The sequence below is a fragment of the Dromaius novaehollandiae genome, chromosome 28 (assembly GCF_036370855.1).
Source record: "Dromaius novaehollandiae isolate bDroNov1 chromosome 28, bDroNov1.hap1, whole genome shotgun sequence".
Classification (NCBI taxonomy): domain Eukaryota; kingdom Metazoa; phylum Chordata; class Aves; order Casuariiformes; family Dromaiidae; genus Dromaius; species Dromaius novaehollandiae.
In genome coordinates, this window is record NC_088125.1 from 5,301,704 (window position 1) to 5,317,586 (window position 15,883).

Consider the following 15,883-nt stretch of genomic DNA (forward strand, 5'->3'; position numbering starts at 1 on the left):
GCCCCCAGCTCCGGCCGGCCGGGGTCTCACAGTGCCGAGGGAGGAACCTGCACCCCTATGGCCCCCCCCACCATGGGACTGGGGCCCCCCAGCCTCTGTGCCCCCGTGTCAGCACAGGGCGATCCTGCACCCCCCTCCCCCCCCGGGCAGCTCCCGGCTCTGCCCTGGCACGAGCAGAAGAGCCCCCTCCTCCACCGGCAGCAAGGCCTGGCCCCGGCCCCCCCCCCCGCGCCGGGTGGCCCCGGCGGGCGCCGCAGACAAAAGCCCCATCTGGCCGGGAGCGGGCTGGGGCCGGGGGGAGGCACCCGCCGGCAAATGCCTCTTTTGTGCTGCTGCAAAATGCTGGGGGGGAGGGGGCTGCACCAGAGCCGGGAAGGATGAGCTGGGCCCCCCCCACACCCCGGCCTCCAGCCAACTGCTGCCCCGTAGCACCAGGGGCACCGGGCACCCTCTGTCACCCTGGCCGGCGGGGGGGGGGGGGTGGGCTCCCCCAGGACTCCTCCGTCCACCCTCAGCCCAGCGCCACCCCACCGCGACAGAGCTGGGCGCGGCCCCCCCACCGTGGCACCCTGCCCTCCACCTCCCACACCAGGGCAGCGCAGGGGGGCAGAGCCCCCCCCCAGCAGGGTGCTGCAGGCTCTGCGCACCTGGGTGGGGCTGCAGCAGAGAAAGGGCCCAGCCCCCCCGCTGCCCCCCCCAGCTCTCCTCCCGGCCCTGGGCCCCCCTACCCCGAGGGCTCTGTTCACATTTTCGCCAATGTTTTATTGGAAACTTTAAATACTCTGGACACAGGCCCCCCCCGGAGGGAGCCAGGCGGGAGGGAGGGGGGGGAGACCAGCTCGGGCGGGCGCTGCTCACACGTGCTCTTCGGCCAGCTTCTCCGCCTTGGCCACCGCTTCCTCGATGGGCCCCACCATGTAGAAGGCCTGCTCGGGGAGGTGATCGTACTCGCCTGGAGAGACACGGCGCTGTCAGCGTGAGGAACGGCCCCACCACAGCCCAGCCCGAGACCCCCCCCGGCCCCCGCTCTGCTCCTGCCTGCACGGCCATCTCACCTGCCAGGATCTGCTTGAAGCCCTTGATGGTCTCCTTCAGGGGCACCAGTTTGCCCAGGTGGCCGGTGAAGACCTCGGCCACCTGGAAGGGCTGGGACAAGAAGCGCTGGATCTTGCGCGCGCGGGCCACTGTCAGCTTGTCCTCTTCAGACAGCTCGTCCATGCCCAGGATGGCAATGATGTCCTGCAGGGACTTGTAGTCCTGGGGGGGACAGGGGTCCATGAGCAGCCCGCATGGGGCCTCGTGCCCCCCCCAGCCTTGCCCCCAGGGGCCCAGCCCGCCCCCCGCACCTGCAGGATCTTCTGCACACCGCGGGCCACGTCATAGTGCTCGGGCCCCACGATGTTGGGGTCCATGATCCGGGAGGTGGAGTCCAGCGGGTCCACGGCAGGGTAGATGCCCAGCTCGGCAATGGCGCGGGACAGCACCGTCGTGGCATCCAGGTGGGCGAAGGTGGTGGCAGGGGCAGGGTCAGTCAAGTCGTCGGCGGGCACGTAGATGGCCTGGGGAGCGAGGGGACTGTCAGCCAGAGGCAAGCGCCACGCAGACGGGAGCCCGGCAGCCCGGGGGGCCCAGCCCAGGCGCCCGCTGTTACCTGCACAGAGGTGATGGAGCCCTTGCGCGTGGTCGTGATTCTCTCCTGCATGGTACCCATGTCGGTCGCCAGCGTGGGCTGGTAGCCCACAGCGGAGGGGATTCTGCCCAGCAAGGCCGACACCTGGGAGGGAACGGACCCTGGTGAGAGACCCTGCAGCCCCCGAGCAAGGGGCCCGCCCCGCTGAGGGGGCCTGCTGCTGCTCCTGCAGAGGGAAGGCCCAGCCCAGGCTGGTCGGTACCTCAGCACCACCAGGAACCCAATTGGCCGGGGGACACAGCAGCAAGCCCACCTGCCCTACGGTCAGGGCCCTCCCCGCGTTGAGCACACACCTCCGAGCCAGCCTGGGTGAAGCGGAAGATATTGTCGATGAAGAGCAGCACGTCCTGACCCTCCTGGTCCCTGAAGTATTCAGCCACCGTCAATCCAGTCAGAGCCACTCTGGCGCGGGCACCCGGGGGCTCGTTCATCTGCCCATAGACCAGAGCGACCTGCCGAGCAAGACCCAAGCATTAGCAAGGCGCTGCCGTCTTTCTCTCACTCGTGCTGAGCGGGGCACAGCGGAGCAGGTGACTCCCCACCCTGCACCCACAGGAAAGGGCCCAGCGCACCTTGGAAGTGGTATCTTTCAGGTTGATGACCCCAGACTCAATCATCTCGTGGTACAAGTCGTTGCCTTCACGGGTTCGCTCCCCCACGCCAGCGAACACTGAGTAACCGCCGTGAGCTTTTGCCACGTTGTTGATCAGTTCCATGATCAGCACTGTCTTGCCGACACCAGCACCGCCAAACAAACCTGGAAGGGAAAGAGCACCCTGGTCAACCTGAGGTCAATCCAACTGCCCCGTCGTCTCTCTTTGCCCCTTTCCTCCTCAGATAATCAAACGTTGCTTCAGCAAGCTCAGAAGAACGAAAGTCAAATGGTTACTCATCAGCGAAGGAAACTCCTGCAGAGGGACTAGCCCCGACGCTCAGGCAGGGGCAGCACAGGCCCTGGGATGCTCAGCAGGGCTGGCGCTGCCCACCCCAGACCCCCCTCCCTGCTTCTCGGCACCCAGCGTACCGATTTTGCCACCCTTGGCGTAGGGGGCCAGCAGGTCCACCACCTTAATGCCCGTAACCAGGATCTCCTGTTCGACGCTCATCTCCACGAACTCGGGGGCTTCAGCATGGATAGCAGCAAACCTGCAGTGCAAGACAGAACAGGGCTGAGCAGCAAAGCCGGGTCCCCTCTGCCAGGGCGCTGGGCACACTATCCCGCCACCTGAGACTGCTCGAGCAGGCACAACGCTGCTCGCCTTCCAGCAAGGATGCGCAAAACCTGGTACCCAGGCTCATCCGCACTGCTGGGGCACCTCCGACCACTTAAAGCATCCCCAGATCACGAATACATTCAGCTACGGCAGTCGCTGCAGGGTCACAGCGAGGCTCCTCTGATGGGGCTGGGAAGCGGCAGCCATCTGAACAGCCTCCGAACCCGCACCCCGCCTCCAAAGCCCAGCACGATGCAGGCCTGCGATGCCCCCGGCGCTCCCAGCACCACTCACTGTTTGGTTGTGATGGGGCCTCTCTCATCGATAGGCTCCCCGATGACATTCATGATCCTGCCCAGGGTCTCAGGGCCAACAGGGATACGGATGGGCGCACCGGAGTCCAGCACCTTCTGTCCCCTCACCAGGCCTTCTGTCCCATCCATGGCGATTGTGCGCACGGTGTTCTCCCCTGCCAAGGCCAAGGACAGCGTTACACCAGCGCCCTCGAGCTGACCCTGAAGGACAGCTGCTGGCAGCTTCTCCAGGCCCTGCCAAGGGAACAGCCTAGCGGGAGCAACGTCAGGAAGGGCTGTTCCAAGGTGGGAACCAGGTGCAAAAGAGCACAAAGAACCGAGCCCAGGCCATGCCCCCACCCCAGGCTGCAGAGCCCTGCAGCAGCCATCTACCTCCTTCTCAGACTGAATCTCTGGCTTCAGCACGCTCAGAAGAACGAAAGTCACTGAGATACCGCATCACAGGAGGGCCGCTCCCCCCCTTCCCCAGCCCCGGCGCAGGATGCTCACCCAGGTGCTGCGCCACCTCCAGCACCAGGCGGGTCTCCCTGCCCTGCACCTCCAGGGCGTTGAGGATGGGGGGCAGCCCCTCGTCGAACTGCACGTCCACCACGGCGCCGATGACGGCCACGATGCGGCCGGTGGCGGAGCCTGCCTTGGCGGCGGGGGCCGGCTGGGCTGCATAGTCGCGTCCTTGGGGGGAGAAGCGCAGAGGGCGGCGAGCCAAGGTCAGACGGGCGGCGGAGGCGCCGCCGGGCTGCGGGGGGCGAGGCCGGGTCTCACCGGCCCCCCCGGGAGGGCCCAGCACCCCGGTGCTCCCCGCGCTGCACCCCAGGGCCGCCGCGGCCCCCCCGCACCGCTCCCCTGCGGGCGCCAAGGCCCCTGCACCCGCCGAGCTCGCCCCGGGCCCCCCCGGTCCTCCCCGGCCCAGCCCTCCCCGCAGCCCGCGCAGGCCCCAAGGTGACCCCGCAGCGTCCCCCACTCACGCGCGGCGGCGGCCGGACCGGCCGCGCGGCCGAGGAGCAGCGGCGGGAGGTCGCGGCCCAGCGCGGCCCCGAGGCCGCGGAGCAGCGGGCAGGCGGCGGCGGCGGCCGAGCGGCGACCCGCGAGCCCCAACATGGCGGCGCCGACTGAGCCCCGCGCCCCGCCCTCCTCGCAACAGCCCACCGCAGGGCGGGGCCTCCGTTGCACGTGACGGTCCCCTCCCCCAGCCCATTGGGCGGCGGGCTGGCCGAGCTCGCGCTGTCATTGGCTGGAACTGCCCCAGCGCTCTGTCTTTGACCCTTCAGCATTGGGCGGACAGCCTATCCGTCAAAAAGCGCGCAAGAAGGATAGCGCGCGGCGCAGCGCGGCGCGCCGCAGCCCTGAGGCGGGATTGGCTTAGGCGGTGGGGAGGCGGGTTCCGGCGTGCCGGAAGCGGCGCGCACGTGGCGCCCTTGTCCTTGGAGGGGGCGCAGCGACTGCGGCCACGTGGCTGCAGGGGGGAACCGGGGCTGCCCCGCCAGTGCCCCCGCCCGGGGACGGGGCCGGCCTAGGCCGACCCCCTCCTTTCCCCAACACCCTCCCCCCCGTCTGCAGGAGAGGGGAGCAGAGCAAGTCCCACACCCTGAACGAGACGATCTTGTCTTCCACCAGCTCCAGCAAGCGCCCGGATGCAGAAGCCCAAAGATGTAGAGGAGGACAAAACATTGTTTTATTGGAGTCAAATCACAACACTTTTTCCAAACTGTTGTCAAAGTGCACCTACGATTTTGAATTACAGATCCACTTTTGAAGGTTTGCTGGGAACATTACAACTTGCCTCCTTCAAACAGATGAAGTAATCCCACGCTTGTATTCCAAATTAAAAAAAAAATCCATTCCAGCAAATAATACATGAACTTACAATCAGACAGTTAAAAGGACAGCCATGGAGTCTTCAACAGTTTATTAGAAAGAATGTAGACATTAAAAAAATCCCCACTGCTCTGAACATAAATTGAGGTTTTTCAGCCTTGTTATAAGCTGGTCAAATAAACTAACAAAAAATTCCAATAGTGTATAACGTTTTGTCACTCATTTCCATACCAACAGTGCAAATACAATTTGGTCTAAATGTACAGATTGACAAGCAACAATGTACAGCCACTCTCACCCCCGGACTAAGAGATGTAAAGCTTTAGGGTCAAACAATACCAAATGTACAGGCTTCACCCATTTAAGTTAGGGGTTCACTAGTTTTAGCTAGGATACGTCTGGAACACTAACTAGTGATTAAATATAAAGTGAAGTGAATTTTGTTTCCTTTTTATTAAAACATTAGTGGAACACACCTGAAGACACTGCAGAGGTATTGCATGTTACCTGTTAAATTTTGTAAGCCAATTAAAATAACATTTTTCAGCCAGTTTTGTTCGAGGTATAAACTTAGATTTCAGGTTTACCTGCAGGCCACACAAAGGGGAAAACACTAATTTACCACTTCATGTAAATTCAGAATTCTCCCATTGTAATTACATCTGCTACGAGGCAAGGAGGCTCTGTAAACTTTTTATTGCAACTGTTCTGTATCGATTGCCTACACCTCAATTGATTTTTGGAAGTCTGGAAAACGGTTCATGCATAACATTATTGCCTCTTGTGGCTTAAGACTGCCCCGTACAATGGTACACACCAACCATCAGTGAAGCCATTTAAAATGGACTGAAAATGGGTTAAAGGATGCAATATCTCCCTTTAGGGCTATCAACTCAGGAATTCTTATCTCAATTATGAAATGTTGTGATGAAGTTCTTTCCCCAAACCCTGAAGACGACAGTTTTCCTTACTCCAGATCTGGCATTTCTAGGGAGGAAAAAGAAGAGCGTTAGTTAATTTTTTGCCATTAGCTACCAAGAGCCCTATTATATCATAAGCAGCACAAGACAGAAGATATGGTCCTTGACTAAGTAGTGAATAGGACAGTTTAAAGTCTTTAGCCTTGCCACTGTTTGCACTCTGGAGCACAGAACTAGTTCTTGGCAAAAGAGGTCTTTATACAGTCACTGCTCAAAATGCAAGAAGTTTTCAAACAGGGCCAGTGTTGAATACACTGACGCTCCATGCAAGTGACTGCTGCTGTTAAAGCCAGAGCCTAATCAGGACTGCAGCAGCCTGGGAAGGTCAAAAGTGGTATTTTAAGCTTGCGTAGAAAGGCTTTCACTAGATTATATCGTCTCACTGCTGGAGCAAGGTACTTGCATTAGATTACACAAAGCACTCAGCTGGAATCTAGTCAGACTGACAAGACAGTACATCTGCTGGCTCGCTTCAAGGCTTTCATTCAACAAGTGCTCAGACTGCTGCCCAAAGGTGTAGAACTAAACAAAAACACCGACTTACTTTCATCATCACTGTCTGGTGAGTCCTGGAAAGAAGAAGAAATAGTAACTGGAGCAGACTGGGCTTGAAGGTGCTCTTGCTCTTCTACCATTAACCCAACAAACAAGCTGCTGTTTCCATCAGAGGTAACATTTTGAGGAACTACAAGTTCTTCAGGACATGCTTTAATTAGGCCTTACTAGTAAAAATCCACAAACTGGTAATATCAAAGAATCACTGCAGAAAGGTATACAACACCAAGCTGTCTGGAATACCATGCAAGCATTAATTCAGCTGCCCTCAGCATCACTGCTGGAGGGGAGAACAATGACTTTTACAAGATTACATCATTTGTCCAGACAGAAGGTTCAATGCTATTTTAAGCTTTCGGCAATGCTTAAGTGGGAACGCACATTTGACTTCAGCAAGCAGCAATGAATCCGCAGGGCATTAGCCCGCCCTACACATATTCACTGCAAACAAAGCAAGTACTTACATCATCTGCCCCATCTACTTCTGGCAAGTCTACATCTTCATCTCCACCCATGTTGTTCATCATCTGTCCCAGAAAGATAATAGCCATGTTACCTTCAATAGCTTCCTCTGTGTATCTCCATTCTCTAGGTGAACTAATGAAACACTAAAATCTAAGAATAGCTGACAACTTTGTTATAACCACCAGTGGTTTCTGCAAACCTTGCTACACCTATGCAGAAATTACAAAGTAAACATGCAAAAAAAGGACCCACTTCTTAGCAGAGCAGAGACTAGTGCATTGAGTAGCTCTGGCTTCTACAATGGAACATGCATTCATTTCATATTTGATCACAAGTACAAACTGGTAATCTCACTGCAGTGCCAACACCCCACACAGCACAGGTTGGAGCAGTTGGGGGCCTGCTCTAGAGCAGAGGGGTGGTGCTCCCCATCCCATGGGCACTTGCTTGTGAAGTTTCACAAAGAGGGGAGGGGAACTCTCCAAAACCAAGCTCTTCCTAGAGCTGCTAGTCACTGCTTGCCAACAGACCCAGGCCAAAAGTAAACCCAAACCTCCAAGTCCTATACCTCAGAAAAGCGATCAAAATTGGACATGTCTTCATCTGAATCATCTTCCCAGTCTTTCCAGTTGTTGAAGTCCACACTGAGCCAGTTGAGCTGCACATCACAGAATTTAAGTGACAAGCACAGAATAAGCAGATACTAAGTAAAGGAAGATTACTAAAACCTGCCATTTTGATCAGAAGCAAGGCAAGTTACCCATTAACTACTACATAATTTAAACATGACACAAATGTTAAAAACGAGGGAGGCAGCAGGCACTACTACATCGGCCGTAGGGGGACCCAAACCCACCTTTGCCCTCTCTTTTGTTAACCTTGGCCATGCCTGACCAGATTCTCCTTTTCGTAAACAACACAAGATGGATCTGTCTGTTCTTTTATGCTTTGACTCCTGAAAGAGAAAGAGAGCAAATACTTGTTGGTATAATGGACAATCATGAACATCAGGAACTGCTTGGCTTAAGGTAAATGAGTCTAATATCACTTATTCTTTGTCCTCAAAAATAACGTCCATGCTTTAAGATATTTCTCCAGTGCTATAGGCACACGTTCCTTTGACTCAGAGCATGCTTGAGAAACTCACTCAGATCCACAAAAGCATCTTTGGAAGGCTGTATGATGATCTAGAACTTGTCAGAATAATTCCCATCATGAACAGATCTTTACCAAATCCCCCCAAATCACCTGTATACTTTTAATTGGAACAATTCTGCACAACAAATTAGCAAAAACTGGAGTAGGTAAAGGGATACTGATTCTGTTTGGGATGGCCTGAAAAAGACTCAGACAGGAATGTTTTTCTAACACTCCTTACTGTCTGCATGTGTGAGCACAATGAGATAACAAGAACAGGAAGTATAATCAAAACTGGAAACCTTAAAGATGCCACACTCCAAGTAGCAACAACTACAGAAGATTCTTCTCTGCAGTGTGAACAGTTTGCCTCAAGAGATTTGGATAGCGTTGATTACCGGAGAAGAATACAGCATTTTCGGTCCAGTACAAACTGGTATTAAGTACACAAGAAATAAGAGAAAAGTTCAAAGGATACTTACATTTGGATCAATATTATTAAAAAGGTCAATTTCATTTAAATGTTTAAAGTTATCACTTCCTCCAAGACAACTGTTAAGAGAAAAAAGTTATACTCATGTTTAGTCAAAAGCATAGCATAAATGCTTCAATAACAGAACTTGCTACTTTAAGAAATTGCACCCGATCGGTTTCAGTGCAGCTTTCAGATATCCCTGTGCTTTGAACTTTACAAATACCTAAGTTACTTACCTGAACGTAAGTTTGGATTTTTCAAAATTTACATTAACATCTTTACTGTCTTCAACACAAAATTCAATAAAGACATAGTCCCTTCGGTCGTACCACTTCGCAGAGGCAGGCTGCCTGTAAACAGACCATTTAAGAAAAATTTGAATTAAGATCCATACCTCTCATCAATACCGAGAGAATTTAAAGACACCGACCACCAAAATCTCACTGTTTCATGCTGCCAGTAAACATCAAGTTAGCTTTCCTTAGATTTCTCCTGAAAAACGTGAACAGTTTGATCTTTATTGCATTTAGGTAAGTTTATACAAAGACTCCTTCCTGCTCTAAAAAACTGTATTACGAGCTTATGATTAACAATCTTTAAAAGGTGCTTAAGGCTGAAAGATGAGGGATAGAGATGCAGTACATTGCAAGTTTGTGCCAATGTTCCTTGAAGCAGCTATCACAAATTATGAAACTGAATTAAAAGCATTAGGGCAAATTAAAATTATGATGAACTAATCATGACCAGCTACTACAGATAAAGATGATGGCAAAATTTCAGTTAACAGCCATATAGGCAGACTTAATTACCTATTTTGAAGTTAGTTATCCAAGGAGCTAAAACCCCAAAGTACAACCACTGCAAAGCCCACATTTTGGGGGCATAGATTCCACTAAGAAATGGACATTCAGTTCAACAATTCTACTATGAAGAAGCTCCCAGCTGAAGCTGGCACGGCTACTTAAATTTGAAGAATCACTGTTCTGAACCCTTGCTACGACTTTGCATCTATACTGACTTTAACTACCAGAATATTTGGTACCCTTCAGAGCATGAGTGAAACTTTTAGCTGTCCACAAACATCAAAAACAAACAACAGTTTGTCAGGAGTGACACAAAATGAGGCAAGACTCTTGACCAACTTTCAAGTGTTTGCCATTTTACAGTGACAACTCACCTGCCAGATAAAAAGCAGTTCTCAAGTACAGCCATACTTGACTTGATGGTTAAAGCCAGCACAGCTCAGCAAGTCTCAGTTGCATCCTCCCCACCACTCTCAGTTTTTTCTCCTGGCAACTTAAGCCAAGCCCAGAACTGAACTCCTACATTCCAAAAGAAAGCAAACAGCTACCTAGCATAAACCCCCGTTGCTACGACAAAGACAACCATAGGCACTTTTCATGCTTAGGGCATCTCCCGAGGTGATCAAAGATGGAATTTAACAGCTAACACCATTGCAGGAAATATCTGAAAGACCTATTTGTGAGTTAGGACTCAAGTTTAATGCTCTAAACTTCACGGTCACTCTCCTTGGTATTTATTGCAAATATACAGACTACAAGAAACCAAAGCACAAGAGGACACAGAAAAGCTAGTGTTTGTATACGACAGTAACTTCCACTTCATGCTCCAAGGAGTGGATGTTGGGACTCAGTATCTCACTCTAAACATTACGGCACAGTAACCTGATTAAAGAGGAATTAACATTAACTTTTCGGAATATTTGTCAAGGTGACCACTGCTAAACTTTCAGAGCAGGTTCTGAATCACCTGCTCATCAACAGATTAAATTCTTGACATCAAACTTGCCTGCATAATGACTCACTTAAAGCTACTCAATGAGCACTGCAGCCTGAGAAGTCTTTGAAGTCAGTACCACTCCACACAGAAATCCCACTTTCCCCTGCCCTGCCGCTTGTTTCTATTCTGCTCCCAGCTTAAACATCCATGTATGTGCAGGATGAGCTGCACCAGGAAATAGCTTGGACCTGGATGAAACCCAGAACAGTTAGGTTTAACCTCCAACAGTGCTACAAATGCTTTGCAGCTCAGCTACACAAGCTCTTGGGCCAGCTCAGGAAAGGATGGTGCAGTGACAAGTGGCCAAGCCTGCCTCTTCTAGTGCTAGTACTAGTCAGAATAGTTATTATTGTTAATTGTACTCCACATACTATTCTTGTGGACACGAGCTTAAAGCCTACTACTCACCCTGATTGAAGCATCTCTATAAAAACTGAAACACAGCTACCGTGATTTAACTGCCAAAGGTGCATGGGCAGAACAAATGCCAAACAAAAGGCCTTCAGTGAGAAAAGGAGACTCTGAAGTCCCCTTAACCCATTATATTATGCTATCACAAAAGAAATCCTCAACTGGCAATTCTTGCACCACTTTAAAAAGATACAGCCTGTTTTGTCTTCACGCTTCCCTGTGTTTCACAGGAAACTAGCGCTACTGCCTGGTCCGAGGTCTTTCTAGAACTACGAATGCAGCAAACATCTGAGCAGAGGTCAACAACAGCACATTTAACTTTTGAGAGCATCAAAACCAAGCGGCTTCTGGATGCAGCCTTTACATTCAAAAGAGACACTGTCCCACCGGGTGAAAAACTAACTCTTCCCTTATTAGTAGCACTTTTAGGAAATATTATGGCAGATGCCTACTTATTGGGGTAAAGTTCAGAAATAACAGGGCAGTAATTTTCTCACTATGGTATTTTTAATTTCTTATTGCACAGATGCCTCCCTTTCTAGTAGGGAAAGGGAAGGCTCTCGGGGGGGGGGGGGGGGAGAAAGAGGGTGAGAAAAAGCCTACTCTCTTCCACTCCGGTCATCCCACCTCTCTCCATGCCCTCTAATCCCAAACTGACATTTGGATACTGCACAGCAGCCATTTCTCACACTGCTAGAAGACAAAAAGCCCAACTGCTGGGAACTTGGTACATCAGTCACCACTCAAGTGCACTGTTATCAGAACAGAAATCTCAGTGTCCCTGCTAAGGATGATGTAGGGACTTTTGCTGAATAGTATTAACACTTAGCAAACATTTTCAATGTCAATGGAGATATCCCCAGCCTTCCCAGGGAGCTGTATGCATTCCTCAGTCATGTAGCTCTGGTTTGGCCGTGACCTCAGTATCTTTGCCAAGATCAGGCCTTTTGAAGAAGCACCATTTACAGCACTTCTAGAAATCTTAATGAACTGTCCTAGAGCTGAGGGAAACTTGTGTGCATCTACACTACAGAAAGAAGTGACAGAGACCAAAGAAAATGTACCAGAATCGCAATTCATGTTTATAACACTAAACACATGCTGCCTCCCTAAATATTTACTTCCCACCTTAAACATGCCTACCATATCACATTAAAACTATGTAAGAGTCTTACAGGAACTAGGTGCTTTTTTTTTTTTTGTTTTTTTTTTTTGTTTTTTTTTTTTTTTTTTTTTTAAAACCCTCCTCCATCCACCACCTCTCAAAGAGGGGACGGAAACCTTCCTTTTGGCCATCTCATCAGATGCTGGTAGTCAGGATTTCATCATTCAAAACAATAATGCAGGATACATTAGAACTATCACCAAAAGTTTTAGATGTGACTTTTAATGCTCTCTCATCTAATTTGTACTGCATGCCTACATTTTGAGACTCCTAGGAGACAAAAGGACACACAAAAGCCAATGGTAAAACACGCACGTGCTCTGAGCACTTAAGAAGTATGGTTACCCTACACCCACGCTAAACCATGATCTATTTTCCTATAGGCTCTGAGAAACACTGTCGGGACTTCTAAGCGTAGTCATTTGTTATACAGAGAGCCTAACATTTCCTCCTCCTCTCTCAACTAAAGTAATCCCAGGAGACCAGAATGTATTAATTTAACATTACTTCGGCCTTATGCCAACAGTGCCAACTTGAGCATGTGCTTGAGTTATGCCTCATCCCCAAGTCCTAATGGGATTTAGATTTAGAAACAGAAGTTAAACACATTATATCCCATGTAGCAACAAACTACACCTCCAACAGCCTTAAGAGCAGGGTTTTCCAGCCTTGCACTAGTCTGGGCCATGCAGGTCACCTGCCTCTCACATTCTGCAAAGATTCCTTTTTTCAAACCCATGCTTGCTGCCACATGCACATTTTGGCAGCTTCCTCAACAGTTTAAAACTGATGCAGAGTGGCCATATCTATCATTTCTAGTCATCATTTTCAGAAGACAAGATGACAATAGCATGCCTGTTAAGTATGCACACTTAGCCTGGGTAAATTCCAAGATGAAAATAGCAACGTGTGTGGCAAGCATTTACACCTCTTTCTCAGTAGCATTTTTATTAACATGTACTACATACCGCAAATGAAGACTCTGCTCTATCATGCAGCTGAGAATTCTTGTGAAATCAATTTTAGAAACCACATTACAGCAGTTTCCCTCTGATGGGAATCCTGCAAGCTTAACTTTGTCCATGAGAAATCGCACTGGATAATCACGGTGGCTCTGCAGCGGGCTGCCCAGCACTCTAGAGGCTGCAGCTACTTGGTGCAGACACCCTAGTCCCTCTGCCTGAAGAGAGCCACAGAGGCAGTTTCTTATATCCAGGTACCTACAAGCTGACTCTCAAGTCTGACTGCTACTTGGTGCAATTCAAGGAGTTTCCACTTTTCACCACTAATCCAAATCTGCCCACGTGCTTTCTTGTTCACTCCTTAGTTTGCAGCCTATTGGAAGTTCAGCTTTCTTTACTGGAAAGGCATCCTAACAATTCTTACATCACAGCATTTGAAGACACTGCAAAAATCACCTGTTGAACAAGATTTTTCACTCCCATGCATGATTTTGAGAAAAGCCATTCAGGTTTTCATACAGCAATGAGAAGTCTGCTTTACATAATTAATCTTGATTTTTACTTATATACACCCAGAAAGGCAATATTTTTTAATACCTTCAGACTATAAAGCTAGACAATTCTAAGCCAGATGTAGTAATACTGTTGTTTCAAGATGATGTATTACACAGACTTTAGACAAAATCCACTTTATTACGTTCTTCTCACTTTCAGTCACACTAAGCTGAAGAAGCCCAGAATTCAGAGTTTCAGGACAGCTGCAGGGAAGTAAATGCCTTACTGGTGACAAGGGGGCAAAACCCAACTAGTCATGCAGGGTTTTTTTTTTTTAACTGAGTGGCTGTTCACACATTTTCCTCACTACTTCAGAAAGCTCAGAGCTTCTGACACTTCAAAAAACTCTCAGAAAACCGTTACCATCTTTGGTCGTTTAAGTCGACACATAGTTTTAGAGAAGCTCGAGTTTTCAACAAATGAAGCTCCCATTAACTTCAGCAAGTAGTGCATCTTTCCCTCACGGGCCAGACCGTGCTCTTAAGGGCCAGCATCACATGGTCGTTATGTATACATTAAAGTTTGGCTACTCTTCCATTCGTGCTGCTATAGAGCATTAACGCCGGCTGTAACCACGTTATGAACGGCACACGCCGGTTCGGGGTCAGTGCAACAGCCTCGGTACAATTACAACGAATCCAGCTAATTAGGGCTCCCCGGCACACCGCAAGCCTCCCGCAACGCCAGAGCGCCTCGGAACGCGGGTCCGCCGAGCCGCCGCGGGAGGAGGAAACCGGCGGTCAGCTCCTGCCCCTCGCCAGCGCCCGACCCCCCCCCCCGCCACAGGCAGCCGGGCCGCAGGGCGGGCGGGAGCCGCCAGGCACGGCGGGGGCCCGCGGCGCCGCCGCTCCTGCCGCACCGGCCTGAAGCGGCGGCTCCCCGCGGGCCCTCGCCTCCCTCCGAGCCTCACGCCCGGGCCTCCCGCGGCGCCCCGGGCAGCGCCGCTCAAGCCCGGGCGCCGGCCCGGCCCGGCCCGCCCCGCGGCCGCCCCCGCCCCCCCGCGCGGCCCATTCATCGCCCGCGCCGGCCCCCGCCTCCCGACGGGGAAGGCGGCAGCGGGAAGGCTCCGGCGCGGCCCGCCGGCACCGCCCCAGCGCCGGAGCCCCGCGCCGCGGCCGCCGCCCCAAGGTCACCACGCGCCGCCGCCGCGGGGCCGAGCGGGCCCGGCCGCCGCGGCGGAGCGCCCCGCCGCCGACCCCACTCCCCGGCCTCACATGGCGAACGGCGGCGGCTCCGCTGGCGCTCCTCGGGGCCCGGCTCCGGGCGGCGGCTCGGCGCGGGCGGGAAGGGCCGTTGCTCCGGCGAGGGCGCGGCGGCGGCGGCTCCTGGGGCTCGGCGCGGCCTCGCTCCCACAATGCCCCGCGCGCGCGCTCCGGCAACGGCGGCGCCCAGGCGCTGGTGACGCAGCAAAATACCCGCCGCGCCCGCCTCCCGCCGCCGCCGTCGCGCATGCGCGGGCGCCGCCGCCGCCGCCCGCGCGCCGCTCCCTCCTCCCTTCTAGCAGCTTCTCGGCGCGCAGGCGCGCTGCGGGCGGCCGCCGGGGGGCGGGGCCGGCGTTGCCGGGGCGACGGGCGGGCTGCGCCGCGCCGCGCTCCCGCCCGCCCCGTGGGGCGCCCACGCGCGTGTGCGCGTGCGCGGGGGGGCGGGCGGCGCCCGTTGCTCGGGCGACCAAGGCGACGTTGCGGCCGCCGCGGCCCCCCCAGCGCTGCCTCCCCCCGGCCCCGGGGCGGCCCGCGGGACGCCAGCCCGGGTGCTCCCCGTAGGCCCGCGTGCGGCCTCCGGCTTCAACCTCCGGCGCTCGAAGCGGCTTTGAAGTGCCACCGCCGCCCCGGGCCAGCGGCTCCCCGGTCTCGTTAGAACTGCTCGAGGCTGCTCCCCGGGCCGCTCCGTCGATCCGCCTCCGAGCTTGGCAGCAGCAGCCGCCCCTCGCGGCCTCCCCCAGGGCTCCCCCCGAGCCGGAGCGCTGCCGGGGGCGGCCGCGACCCAGCGAAGCATCGCACAGTGTTTCCCCGTGTTCAGGCACCGGAGAACTGTGCGAAAGGCTAATGAAGGGCTTCTAGCTAGAATCTCCCGCTGCCCATGCAGGGATGTCACTGATCAGATTTAATGAGCTGTTCCAAGGCCCAGATTTTATTGCACAAGGGAGAAAGAAATGCTGCTAAGTGGCAGAAAGATGCCTATTTTCACAGCTTCAGCCTCTGCATTTCGTGAGACTTGGGACTTTAGGCGGGTAAATGTCAGCTCACTTCCCACCCCTGTGGAGTGCTGAAAGACTCCCTCTGCATGCAAACAACTTTCTGGGTAAGCACAGCCTTCCCCGCAGGCCTGGGAAGCAGGAGAAAAGC

The 15,883-nt window shown here is 53.2% G+C and overlaps 2 protein-coding genes and 2 non-coding genes across 5 annotated transcripts; all 4 read right to left on the reverse strand.

The window, feature by feature from the left end:
• Positions 1-741: 741 nt before the first annotated feature.
• Positions 742-4,382, reverse strand: ATP5F1B (ATP synthase F1 subunit beta). The gene is made up of 10 exons (XM_064498409.1): positions 4,184-4,382; positions 3,708-3,890; positions 3,199-3,373; positions 2,715-2,836; positions 2,263-2,447; positions 1,984-2,142; positions 1,652-1,774; positions 1,347-1,559; positions 1,056-1,257; positions 742-952 (listed from the first exon to the last, which is right to left on the reverse strand). Exons 1-10 carry the CDS (start codon positions 4,314-4,316, stop codon positions 855-857), a joined length of 1,593 nt encoding a protein of 530 aa, XP_064354479.1. The 5' UTR covers positions 4,317-4,382; the 3' UTR covers positions 742-854.
• Positions 2,519-2,592, reverse strand: LOC112994740 (small nucleolar RNA SNORD59). Its single transcript, XR_003262009.1, has one exon. It is a non-coding gene; the product is annotated as a small nucleolar RNA SNORD59 (small nucleolar RNA).
• Positions 3,593-3,666, reverse strand: LOC112994741 (small nucleolar RNA SNORD59). The gene has a single exon (XR_003262010.1). It is a non-coding gene; the product is annotated as a small nucleolar RNA SNORD59 (small nucleolar RNA).
• Positions 4,383-4,868: 486 nt separating the features above from the next.
• Positions 4,869-15,004, reverse strand: PTGES3 (prostaglandin E synthase 3). 2 transcript variants are annotated; one of them, XM_064498631.1, is made up of 8 exons: positions 14,753-15,004; positions 8,882-8,995; positions 8,653-8,722; positions 7,890-7,988; positions 7,602-7,691; positions 7,033-7,095; positions 6,558-6,582; positions 4,869-6,020 (listed from the first exon to the last, which is right to left on the reverse strand). In XM_064498631.1, coding segments are annotated over exons 1-8 (483 nt in total). In that variant the 5' UTR covers positions 14,755-15,004; the 3' UTR covers positions 4,869-6,000. The 2 variants fall into 2 exon arrangements, with proteins under 2 accessions (XP_064354701.1, XP_025975047.1); XM_026119262.2 differs by lacking the exon at positions 14,753-15,004 and adding an exon at positions 9,823-11,397.
• Positions 15,005-15,883: the final 879 nt, after the last annotated feature.

What these genes read in the sequence shown, in the direction of transcription:
- ATP5F1B (XM_064498409.1), bottom strand. Translation starts at nt 4,316, where the DNA reads ATGTTGGGGCTCGCGGGTCGCCGCTCGGCCGCCGCCGCCGCCTGCCCG. An exon ending in GGCCCCATCACAACCAAACA is followed by an intron (nt 2,837 to 3,198) that starts GTGAGTGGTGCT and finishes CTTGCACTGCAG; the next exon opens with GTTTGCTGCTATCCATGCTG. An exon ending in GCTCCATCACCTCTGTGCAG is followed by an intron (nt 1,560 to 1,651) that starts GTAACAGCGGGC and finishes CTCGCTCCCCAG; the next exon opens with GCCATCTACGTGCCCGCCGA.
- PTGES3 (XM_026119262.2), bottom strand. Translation starts at nt 9,857, where the DNA reads ATGGCTGTACTTGAGAACTGCTTTTTATCTGGCAG. An exon ending in AACTGCTTTTTATCTGGCAG is followed by an intron (nt 8,996 to 9,822) that starts GTGAGTTGTCAC and finishes GTCTGTTTACAG; the next exon opens with GCAGCCTGCCTCTGCGAAGT. An exon ending in ATTTTGATCGCTTTTCTGAG is followed by an intron (nt 7,096 to 7,601) that starts GTATAGGACTTG and finishes TTTCTGGGACAG; the next exon opens with ATGATGAACAACATGGGTGG.